We start from the raw sequence: 13,019 nt of genomic DNA, 5'->3' as shown, positions 1-13,019 counted from the left end.
ACTCAATATTGTCAATGCAATTCAACAAAATTAGTCATGTGGCTCAAACAGTAAAGCATCTGTCTACAATGCGGGAGACCCAGGTTTGATCCCTGGGTCAGGAGGATCCCCTGGAGAATGAAATGGCAACCCACTCCAGTACTATTGCCTGGAAAATCCCATGGACAGCGGAGCCTGGTAGGCTACAGTCCATGGGGTCGCAAAGAGTTGGACACGACTGAGAGACTTCACTTCACTTCACTTTAATAAAAATTAAGTATCATGAAGGAGAAAGTTTTTAAAAGTGAAAAAAATTCAAAGACACACAAGGAAAATGACAAGTTTTTAATAAAATAATATCCTACTCTGCAACAGAAACTACCACTTGTGACATCTTGTCATGAAAAATACTATTTTCATTAGGAACTGTTTACTTGTATCCTAACTGTCATTTGAGTTGGCTACCTTGCTTCAAATGCATTCGAAAAACATTCTCCCCTCCCTTTACTCCACTTACCTTCTCCAGTAACCTTGGAGGCAAAATTCGTTCCATTGGCCCACCAATAAGATTTATTCTAACAAGAACATGATTTCTCTCTACTGATAAGCTATCAATTATAAACTCCCTGAAAAATAAACATACCAATTGTTACTGCCTTAATTAAATATGATTTAATTTTAAGATCATGTCAGTGCAATGCATAAGGAAAAAAGCCATATAGTTTCTATAGAAAAGGGAGAGATACATTCACTTTATCCTAGAGCTTTCCGACCTAAGAAGCAAAGAATTGGAGATATAATTGATATAATGAAATGAATGATATGAAGAATATTTTCTTAACAAATGCTATATGTCAAAAAGAAATGACATGAAGACAGGCAGTACTTCCACAACAACTTTACCACATTTTTAGTCAATGTTCCCTTCAGTTCTAGTTGTTGTTACTCAGTTGCTAAGTCGTGTTTGACTTTTTGTGTCCCCATGGACTGTAGCACCCCAGGCTCCTCTGTCCTCCACTAAGTTCCAGAGTTTACTTAAATTCATGTCCATCAAGTCAGTGATGATATCTAACCATCTCACTCTCTGCTGTTCCCTTCTCGTTTTGCCTTCCATCTTTCCCGGCATCAGGGTCCTTTCCAGTGAATCAGCTCTTCGCATCAGGTGGCCAAAGTATTGGAGCTTCAACTTCAGCATCAGTCTTTTCAATGAATTTTCAGGTCGATTTCCTTTAGGATTGACTGGTTTGATCTCCCTGCAGTCCGAGGGACTCTTAAGAGTCTTCTCTAGCACCACGGTTCAAAAGCATCAATTCTTTGGCATTCAAACTTCTTTATGGTCCAACTCTCACATCTGTACATGACTGCAGAAAAAACTATAGCTTTGACTGTACAGACCTTTGCTGGCAAAGTGATGTCTTTGCTTTCTAATACACCACCTAGGATTGTCACAGCTTTCCTTCCAAGGAGCAAGCATCTTTGAATTTCATGGCTGCAGTCATTATTCACAGTGATTTTGGAGTCCAAGAAAATAAAACCCATCATTGTTTTTACTTTTACCCCTTCTTTTTGCGATGAAGTGATGGGACAGTATGCCATGATCTTAGTTTTTTGAATGCTGAGTTTCACACCAGCTTTTTCATTCTCCTCTTTCACCATCATCAAGAGGCTCTTTAGTTTCTTTTTGCTTTCTGCTGTAAGTTCTAGGACAAGTATCCTATTTCAAATTCTAAACTTTGCATCCTCCACACTTCCTGCAGCTGTTAATACTATCCTCTATATCAAAACTAGAGCATTCAGCAATATAGCCTGATCTATACTACTTTTCCAAGGCCTAGCTAGGGTGGAGGAACACTTTTTTTAAAGATTACGGACACAAAAATAATGCCAGCTATTGAATGTGTATCCAGCATATGTCAACCAATTCAAGGTAATGTCAAGTACGACATTTTAGTAGAAAAAAGTTTTCAAGATATTACCATAACATCGTTTCATAATAATCAGAATTTATGACTGTGAACTAACATAATTAAGAAAATGAAGTAAAAATTGCCCCTACAAGAGACACAAAAATCAGACATTTTGTTTAATGGGTCATCTTTCTCATGTAGTCTGAATTTAAAGGTGATGCAACTTAATAAAGTCAGTACTTAACTAAAACATAAAAAACTAAACAGAAACTTAGAAAGCAGTACTCTGCAAGCCATTTCCAAAAACGTCATTCACAATCTTTTTAACTGATATTTATGCTTTAATTGCTTTTTACTCTTATTTAAATCTACTGAATTAAAATAATGGAAAACATGAAATAAACTGTACCGAAATTACTGTCTTAACAGAATATTTGTAAAGAAAACTATTATTCTGTCTTAGTATTTTTTTTTTTTTTACCTGTGACTTTCAGAGGTTTCTAAGGTATTTTCTTCTTGAGCATTTAGTAACAATTCAGATACTTGATACTGAGCCTCCAACAGAAGAAGAGTGTCTAGATCACAGCATACCACACTTAACAACCTATATAAAAAGGAACAATAAAAATAGATATTCTAAAATACATCCTAAAAGTTTAGAGAGTCTCTTGGTGTCTCAAACACCTATACATGGAACCACAAGTTTTGTAAGTAAAATTATGCAGTTATTTCACATATATTTTAAATAACTGACTTCAAAAGATTTTCTTATTGAAATACTATTTAAAGACCATGGGTAATTTCTAATCTATGTTAAAAATTGATTTAAATCTAGGAACCTTCTCAACTAATAATTTAAAAATTAAGGGGTCTGCCTTGGTGGCTCAGCAGTAAAGAATCCACCCTGCCAATGCAAAAGACATGAATCAATCCCTCACCCGGGAAGATTCCACATGCCGTGGAGCAACTAAGCCCATACACCACAACTACTGAGCCTGTGGGCTACAACTACTGAAGCCACTCACTCTTGTTCTACAAGAGAAGCCACCACAAGAAGCCCATGCACAGCAACTAGAGAGCAGCCCTCGTTTGCTGCAACTAGAGAAAAGCCCAAGCAGCAACGAGGACCCAGCACAGCCATAAATAAATAAATACAACTATTAAAAAAGACAGTGCTCTTTAAAAAATAGGGAACATTAGCAAATCTATAAAAACTACAGATTGCCATCACTTTACACCAAATTAAATATAGAAGGAATGACAGAATTTTTTCGCTATCAATCCAGGAAATGTTCACCAGGTGAAATGTCAATGGCTAACTTTATAATGGTCAGAAAGAGCTGAAAACACCTAAACATACTGATCTATCTTAACATCACTAAACATAGAAATCACGTGGCTCCTACTGTGATGCAAGAGGATGTAGAGTGTACCATCTATGAAATATTCTTGCCAAGAAAACTGAACCTGAAACTAACCAATCCAAGATATCTCATTATCAATGTATAGGAAATATAAGGCTCAGAGAAATATGTAAAAAGACATCCAAGGGAGAAAGAGTCAACCCCAAAGCTAGAATTTGGAGACTTCTGCACATTATGTATTTCTTCAGGAAAAAAAGAAAAGAAAAAGAAGGTTCACTTTAAAAAGAGGGGGTAAAGGAAGTTATAAATTAAAAAGAAAAACAAATGTGAAGATTCTGTCTTGACATGATTCAACCAAAAACTGTAAAAGCGTATTTTTGAGTAATACAGAAATTATCTCCAAGGTATGTTAAGTAAAAAAGCAGAGGAACAAAATGTGTACAGTGATAGCATTTGAACAAAAACTGAGAAACATTTAAATATACATGTAAATACGTATTTGTTTTTACATAGAATTTCTCTCCAAGAACAGAATGAAACTGGCAAGAACTGTTAGATGGGGTGGGGGTGTAATCTGACAGACTAAGGGAATATATTTCTCACAGTACATCTTTTATAGTTTTTCAATTTTGGTACAATCACATGCTTTACCTATTCGATAGCATCTTCAGAAAAATATCTGATGGACGCATTTAAGAGCAATTCAATACCACTCCCCAGAACCTATTGAAAATGACCAAATGCATACAAAACTAAGAGAAAATCTACTATCATCAATTTAGATAATGTTTCATATTTAGTTTATAAAAGTAAAAATATTTGTGCTAGATAAACAAAAAAAACTACTTAAGACTTCTGGTTTAAAATGGTAGTATAAATTGGTATTTCCCTTCTCTAAGTCTAAAAATAACCCCAAGAATTGAGAAGGAAAGAAAAGATTATAAAAATATTTAGCTACAAAATGAGCTGAAGGACAGTCAAGAGCAGTCAAACTTGGGCAAAGATGACTATGGGAGGAAAGAAACTAAGAAAGGACATCATGGCTGCCAATGAAAAATAAAAAGATTAATTTCCCCCCCAAATTCATAAAAAAAATTTTAAAAAATGAGTATACTCAGATGAAAAACCTAATCCTCTGTTTGCAACAATGGAAACAGAATACATGAGACAGAAGCAGGAAAATCCCTGGTCCTATTATGGTTCCTAACGGAAACAGAATACATGAGACAGAAGCAGGAAAATCCCTGGTCCTATTATGGTTCCTATAATAAAACAAACAGGTAGAAGGTGGAGTCACAGACAAATCAATTACTAGTTACTGGTTATAGGTTATAGAGACAATTATTAATAGTTAAAACTGACTACCCTCCATATTGAGATTGGCAGGGACAACACAAAAACATACACAAATCCCAAAACTTAGGCCCACAGAAAGAGTTCAACTAATTGGGAATATGACCATACCAATAATAGCTGATGAAAAAACTCACATCCCTCCAAAAAGAAATATCACAGGATGCATCCAAAGGTGCTCCAAGAAAAAGGATGAAGTAAGAGGATGAGCAGATGGCAAACACACACACACATATACACACGGAGAGCTGTCATTATAACTTGAAAACTACGACCAAACAATTGTCTGTAATTTTTAAGTTAAATAAAATGTATTAGAGCAACAGGCTGTATAACTTACAGAATATTATACATCAATTATCTCTTTATTTAAAACGTTTAATGTAAAGCAATAGTGTCCAACAAGTTCTTTGCACAAAGTAGAGCTGTATAAGCACAGGGAAGAAGCAGCAAAACAACCAGAAAAAATAAAACATGAACTGGCAGAGCTAAGGGAAGAAGCAGAAGAAATGAAAGTGTCGTAGGAATTAAAGCACAACTACAAATAGCAAAAAAGGACAGATGCTGCTAAAAGCAGAATAAATGTTATAGGGAACAGAAAAGTATGAAAAATATAATGAAAACAAAGAGTTCAAATTATCGTTTGAAGATTTCTCTTCAACCTAACAGGACACAGAAATAACCTAACAGGACACACCTTTAGAGATACTAGTAAAATTCTTTCCAAGAAAAAATCACCACAAATCTAAGTATATAAAGTGACAGCATGCCCATAAGTCAACTGAAATCAGAAGAGTCAACACTGAGACAGAGCCTAGTAAAGCTACTACACTTAGAGAAAGAAAGACCACTGGAGTATCCAGGAAGAGTCACTAAGAGAGGTGGGGCTGGGGGCAGGGAATCAAGCTGCTCTCAGACATATCCATAGCAACATTCAACACCAGCAGGACAATGAAACCACACTGGGAGGAAGTCTAAAATCAGATATTAACACACATTACAAAACTGTGATAATTTTTAACCTGTAGTAATGACATGAATGGGAGAAGGCAATGGCAACCCCACTCCAGTACTCTTGCCTGGAAAATCCCATGGACGGAGGAGCCTGGTGGGCTGCAGTCCATGGGGTCACTAAGAGTCGGACATGCCTGAGTGACTTCACTTTCACTTTTCACTTTCATGCATTGGAGAAGGAAATGGCAACCCACTCCAGTGTTCTTGCCTGGAGAATCCCAGGGACGGGGGAGCCTGGTGGGCTGCCGTCTATGGGGCTGCACAGTTGGACACAACTGAAGCGACTTAGCAGCAGCAGCAGCAATGACATGAATAAACAAAAGAAAATACAAACAGATGCAAATATATAAAGGAATTTTAAATATGTCAGGAGTAGATAGAATTTCCTGATAGACTGAATATTTGGAGCAAAAATAAGAAAAACACTAAGGATAACTCTAGATGTTTTGTTAGAAAAATAAGAATCAAGTTGTGGGAAACTAAGTAATAAGGCTTTAAGCTATAAAGATTTAGGGTGCATCTAGTAACCTTTCTACTTTCTTCAGGCTATTAAATCAGTGAACGGGTAGTGAAAATAACCTCAGCATCCTCTAGTTTATGATTTGAAAGGAGGAGTCCATAGAATCTAGATGAACAATGAGATGATCCAAGGTGAGTTAGAGCATCTGTGAAAGCACATGCATGCCTGGACTGAATTCTCATTAGAGAATGAGTAAATAGAAACTTTCAGAGAAGGAAATGGCAACCCACTCCAGTGTTCTTGCCAGGAGAATCCCAGGGACGGGGGAGCCTGGTGGGCTGCCGTCTATGGGGTTGCACAGAGTCGGACACGACTGAAGCGACTTAGCAGCAGCAGCAGCAACAGCAAATAGAAACTTTAACAAATGAGGGAAAACTTTTAAAATCTTACTTTTAAAATCAAATACTAGGAATAATGGAGAGTTTCACAAATTTGATCCAGCAGTAAATTAAAAGAACAGCATACTATGATCAAATACAGTTCATTCCAGGAAGAAAAGGCTAGCTTAATGTTAAAATATCTCCTGAGGTAATTCATGGCATCCATATGTAATAGAAAATAATCATATAATCATCTGACCAGATGCCTAAAAGCGCCTTGATTTAAGATTCAACATTTCACAGTCTACTCCATATTTTCCAAAAAATGTTGAGTAAATTTAAAAAAAGGTTATTTCTTTAAGGAGACAAATTCATTTCAATGCAAGAGTATTGAAAGTATACAAAAGTATAAAGGGGAAAAGCATTCCCACTGAGGTAATGAGAAAAGCAAAACTGTCCATTATTTAGCATTGTTTTACAAGTTTAAGCCAATGCAAAAAAGATGAGAAAAAGAATGTTACCTGAAAAGAAATAATGCTGTTCATTATCAGAAGATGATAAAACCGTTGATTTGGAAACTACTCATCCCCATGACACAAAATTCAATTTACTTAAGTTTAAGAAATACTGGCTGAATACCTACTAAGTGCCTACTACTGCTTTAAGTGCTGAAGATACCGCACTGAACACAAATCGACAAAAATCCCAGTCCTTACAGAATGCCAAAGTACTAGAAGAGGGGAGAAAGAAACAAAACACAAACTTAAAACACAGCACTGATACAACTAAAGCAGGGAAATGAGTAAGGAGTTGTAACAAGAGAGCAATGGGGATGGATCACTGTACCCAATTTAAAATAAGGCAGTTAGGAAAGACCTCATCAAGAAGGTGACACTGGGTAAAGGCCTAAAAGAAATAAAGAAACAACCCATGGGACTATCTGAGGAAAAAATGCTCTAAGACAGAAAACAGCTTGAGCTAGTGACTAAAGCTGAGAGCACACGTGCCTGTTTGAAGAACAGGAAAGGAGTCATTGTGGTGCTAGAGGTAAAGAATCTACCGCCAAAGCAGGAGATGCAAGAGACACGAGTTCAACCCCTAGGTTGGGAAGATCCCCTGGAATAGGAAGTGGCTCCCCACTCCAGGGGTTCTTTCCTGGAAAATTTCATGGGCAGAGGAGCCGGGCTGGCTATAGTCAGAAATGACTAAGCAACTGAGCAAAAGGAAGCCAATGTAGCTGAAGTGGAATAAGCAAAGGAGAAGTATTTGGAGATGAGGTTAGAGTAAAATTAGGGGTCAAGATCATACAGGACTCTAAGGTCACTGTAGGAAGTCTGCACCTTACTATCAGTCAGTCAGTTCAGTTCAGTCGCTCAGTTGTGTCCGACTCTTTGTGACCCCATGAATCGCAGCACGCCAGGCCTCCCTGTCCATCACCAACTCCCGGAATTCACCCAGACTCATGTCCATTGAGTCAGTGATGCCATCCAGCCATCTCATCTTCTGTCGTCCCCTTCTCCTCCTGCCCCCAATCCCTCCCAGCATCAGAGTCTTTTCCAATGAGTCAACTCTTCGCATGAGGTGGCCAAAGTACTGGAGTTTCAGTTTTAGCATCATTCCTTCCAAAGAAATCCCAGAGCTGATCTCCTTCAGAATGGACTGGTTGGATCTCCTTGCAGTCCAAGGGACTTCTCAAGAGTCTTCTCCAACACCACAGTTCAAAAGCATAAATTCTTCGTTGCTCAGCCTTCTTCACAGTCCAACTCTCACATCCATACATGACCACTGGAAAAACCATAGCCTTGACGAGACGAACCTTTGTTAGCAAAGTAATGTCTCTGCTTTTGAATATGCTATCTAGGTTGGTCATAACTTTCCTTCCAAGGAGTAAGCGTCTTTTAATTTCATGGCTGCAATCACCATCTGCAGTGATTTTGGAGCCCCCAAAAATAGTCTGACACTGTTTCCACTGTTTCCCCATCTATTTCCCATGAAGTGATGGGACCGGATGCCCTGAGCTTCGTTTTCTGAATGTTGAGCTTTAAGCCACTCATCCTGATAATATGAGGAACCTGGTAAGTATAGAATTGAGATTACTTGATTTGCATTTTACTGGGATCACTCTGACTGCTGCGTACAGAACAGGCCAAAATTAGGCAGGGACAGATGCAGAGGTACCAGTGTAGAAAAAGATATAGTGATAATTTAGATAAGGCAGTAGCTTAAAACAGGGTATTGTCAGTAGAGGATCTATTTATTAGAAAAAAATGGCTCTGTGGCAGGTAGACACTTAGGGTGGTCCTCATGATCCCACCCTCCTGGTACTTATGTCTTTGTGTGATTCTCTTCTCTAGAATGTACGCAGGATCTGTGTCTTGCTTCTAGTCAGAGTAGTTAAAGGTGATTGGACAGATGGAATTACCTGAATGTGATTACATAAGACTATGCCATTCTTGGTGGAGTGTCTCTTTCTTCTGTTGGCTTTGAAGAAGCAAGCAGCTATGTTGGGGAAAACCAAGTGACAAAGAAGAACTGATGGCACACTTACACTGGCAAGGGCTTCTGGGCTCTAAGCAGCAAGAAAACAAGACCCTCTGTGCTAAAATCATGAGGATTTTACATTCTGTCAACAATCCATGAGTTTAGAAACAGACGGTTCCTACTTGAGCTTCAAATGAGATCATAGCCCCATCTGACACCTTGATTGCAGCCTTGCGAGACTATGCAAAAGGGTGTACCTTGACAGAAACTGAGATAAATGTGTGTTATTTTAAGATACAAAGCTTCTGGTTAGAGTTCAACAAAATGCCTCCACTAACAAAAAGTATTTAAAACAGAATAAATGAATTGATAATTTGTACATCTATACAATCTCAGACATTTAACAGATGCTTGGGCTTCCCTGGTCATTCAGCTGGTAAAGAATTCTGCCTGCAATGAGGGAGATATGGGTTTGATCCCTGGGTTGGGAAGATCTCCTGGAGAAGGGAAAGGTTACCCACTCCAGTATTCTGGCCTGGAGAATTCCATGGACAGTATAGTCCATGGGGTTTCAAAGAATCAGATACGACTGAGCGACTTTCACTACCAGTTCTAGATTTATGTGACATATTTAGTCTCACAGTAATTCTGAGGAAGGTATAGTTAATGTCTCCATTTCACATATGAGGAAATGGAAGCATCGAGAGTTATGAATTTGTCTAAAATCATTCTGGCAATGTTGTTCCAGAGTCCATGCTCTTAAAGGACTGGGAGATACTGCCATGCACTGTAGTATATATTAAGGAACATAAGGCTACAGATATTAACAAAATATATATAAGACCTATGGAACAAAACCCAATGTTCTAATGAGAGTAATTAAAGAATACTTAAATAGAGATATATGCCATGTTTACAGATTGGAAACTCATTATAAAGATGCCAGTATACTCATTATTGATCTAAAGATTCAATCCAATGATAATTAAAATCCCAATGGGTTGATTTGTGTGACAAGGTGATATTAAACTTTACATGGAAAGAAAAGTACTAAAAGTAGCCAAGATGCTTGAAAAACAACAAAGTAGAAGGAATCACCCTATAATTACTGTAACATATGATAAAGCTATAGTAATTAAAACAATGCAATATTTGCACAAAGATGAACAAAAATCTAACTGAATAGAACAGAAGTTCAGAAACCTCTTTGAATATTTAGGTATCTTTTCTGTAACACAAAAGAATTATGTATATGTATGTACACAGAGATATGTTGCTCTATGTTCCATGTGGAGCAAGTTGTTTATGACAGCTAAAACTGAAGAACTGTAAATACCCCAAAGTCTGGTAGTAGCATAATATATAAACAAAACACAGTCTACGCCTGCTAATGGCATATTATATGGCAATGAGCATTGACCTTAGAAACATAATGCTACATTTAAGAGGTCAGATGTGACAGGATATAGTCTATGCTAAAACCAAAATAAAGAACAAAAAGCAAAAAAATTAAAATGTGGTTTTTGGAAATACAAAAATAAATAGTAAAAAATAGAAATAAATCAAAGTAGTAAATAGCGTAAGTCAGAATAGTGTTTACCCATTAGCAAGAAGGGAGGCAGTCATGATCAACAAATGCGTAGTACTAGTAAGTTTTCTGTTTACTTGACTGGGATTTTATGCAGACATTTAATTTACAACACCTTGTTAAGCTCATGTTTTATGTAGTATTTGTATTTCTAATATTTCATTTAAAAACTTATGTTATGCTAGGGTGGGTAATGTGAAAAAGTATAGCATTTTATTCATATGAAGTATAAATATATATGCAATATGAGCAAATTAAAAATATCAATGAAAGAATACATACTTTAATAATCATGTATAAAGCCTTGACAATAAGTGCCATTTACTACTCAATCATGTAATCATCTAATAAACAGATCTTAATGGGTTCATTAATTACATCAGCATATCTGTATAAGCTAGCAGCTACAGTAAATATGGAAGAGTCACTTGAATAAGGCCATCTTTTTAGCCTAACCATGACATTAAAGCTAGGTTTACGAAGTGAATTGGAGTGGGCAAATTTCATACCCATTAATTTTTAAAAAGTGATCAGAAAAACATGTCTCAAAACTTACATTTTATTAGGCTTGCAAATAACAAATCATTAAGCTCAATTTTTGTTGACTCTGACCCATATTTCCCAAAGTGAAGAAAAAAACTTCTGCTTATTTCATATATAAAGTTGGTTATATCAAGAAGTAGTTCAAAGATAATCAACAATTATCCAAGATGAATCCAAATTCAAGAGTAAACTAGATAAATGTTTTAATGGCATATTTTCAGTTTTTTATAAACAGATAAAGTAGCAATAACAAAGTTAATGTAAAGATATCAACAGTTTCACAGAAGAAATTTCAGAAGTGTCCGTGTATATGTGTGTGTCTCTCTCAGAACACAGTTAGAAGTAGATTGATTCTACCTACTCCAGACACAAACTCCCTTAGGTTGTTATTTAGGCATTATAGGTTACTTTTATCAAAATAAGAGAAGTTTCTGTACACCAAAAGACAGACAGTAATCACAGACCTTAGCTGTTCCCTCATTCTCTATTTCCTACAATTCTAAACAATGTGCAAATATTACCCACATTATTATAGTCTTACGGTTCCCAGGAACCCAAACAGTCTAGTATCCCAGGGATATGGTGTTGCTGGTTGAAGGCAGTGAGACATAAGAGTTTGTTTGCCTATAGCAAAGCTTTTGGAGGCGTAACACAATTATTTAAAGTGGGGAAGGATTCAACCCTTCAGTAATTCCATGAAAGCATTTGTACAGCTGTGGGGATAATCAAATCTATTGCCTTATTTGAGTCAGGTTTATTGATGATATCTAATAACATCTTTCTCATCTTACCTCAGGCACTGAAGACTAAGCCCCTATCTCTATCAGACATTTTATACAGCATTGCTCAGTGTGCATGTTTCCTGCCTTCGGGTATCTGTTCATTATATGTAACAAAAGACATAATCAAGATGAAGCCTCTTTACACCAGTGAATTATCAAAATCTTTCACTGGTAAGTAAAAGTCACTTGGTTGTGTCCGACTCTTTGTGATCCCATGGACTATACAGCCCATGGAATTCTCCAGGCTAGAATACTGGAGTGGTAGCCTTTCCCTTTTCCAGGGGATCTTTCCAACCCAGGTCTCCCGCATCGCAGGCAGATTCTTTACCAGATGAGCCACAAGGGAAGCCCTCTCAGTGGTAAGATACTGCTAATTTGGCTAATGTGAAAAGCAAGAGCAGCTTGCTTTCATTCAACATGGACAGTAACACATCCTTTCTTTTATCAAAATTTAGTCCTATCATCCCTCAAATTATCATGAAAAACTACTCTACTGATGATATGTTGTGAAAAGGACATAGCTTGTCTTCTACATGTTTTAGAGTAGGTGTGCCAGAGAGAGATATCCAAAAAACTCATGGCCATCTCAGTGAAGTTTCTGAGTTCTAGTGGCCTAAAATGTCAAGATATCACATGCAAGATACATGATGTATTATTAAATCTTACACTATTTACCACCAAAGAAGTGACATAATGCATGACTCTGTGAATTTTAGCAACAACCCCGACAATATTTGGGTATACTTCTCTGATTCATATCAAATAATCCCTAACTCTCAACTTTAGGTGACCTAAAGGCTAGAATAAGGTCTAAAACTTGAGGTAGACATTCTGTCACTTGAGCTTTAATCCAGCAGATTCAAGGTTGTCAAATCATATTGTCAGGAGATATCAATATATCCTTGACTCTGTATCAATAAGCATAACTAGCATAATCTAGTTATAACCAAAGATAACTAGGCCAGATTGTTTTCACTAACAATGTGATCAAGCTGTGAGGTGAACCAGCTCACGCTAGTCATGCTGTGAGCCTCTGTGAGGTTCCCTGTGAGGGCTGACTCAAGGACAGCCCATTTGCCCTAAATGAGTTGGGATAATGAGAGTAATGCAGCTGAGCCATAAGCCCTGCTCTGAACAAGGAAGATACACTGTTTTGCCTCAGATGCAA

The 13,019-nt window shown here is 37.1% G+C and overlaps 1 protein-coding gene across 10 annotated transcripts in view; it reads right to left on the bottom strand.

Moving 5' to 3' along the window:
- The window catches only part of TBC1D32 (TBC1 domain family member 32), a 207,197-nt gene that overhangs the window by 78,367 nt on the left and 115,811 nt on the right, over window positions 1-13,019 (bottom strand). For all 10 annotated transcript variants that reach the window (XR_015132336.1, XR_015132337.1, XR_015132338.1 and 7 more), the window contains 2 exons: window positions 2,368-2,490; window positions 497-605 (listed from right to left, as the gene is read on the bottom strand). Coding sequence is in view for 7 of the 10 variants with exons in the window: in XM_086316349.1 (XP_086172475.1) it covers window positions 497-605; window positions 2,368-2,490 (232 nt within the window). In the remaining 3 variants the exon portion in view is untranslated. The remainder of the gene's footprint in view (window positions 1-496; window positions 606-2,367; window positions 2,491-13,019) is intronic.

Source organism: Bos grunniens, chromosome 9, assembly GCF_055505025.1.
Source record: "Bos grunniens cultivar Pamir isolate PY7600 chromosome 9, Bosgru_T2T1.0, whole genome shotgun sequence".
NCBI lineage: Eukaryota > Metazoa > Chordata > Mammalia > Artiodactyla > Bovidae > Bos > Bos grunniens.
Note: the sequence above shows the minus strand (reverse complement) of the source record. Positions and strands in the feature narration are given on the sequence as shown.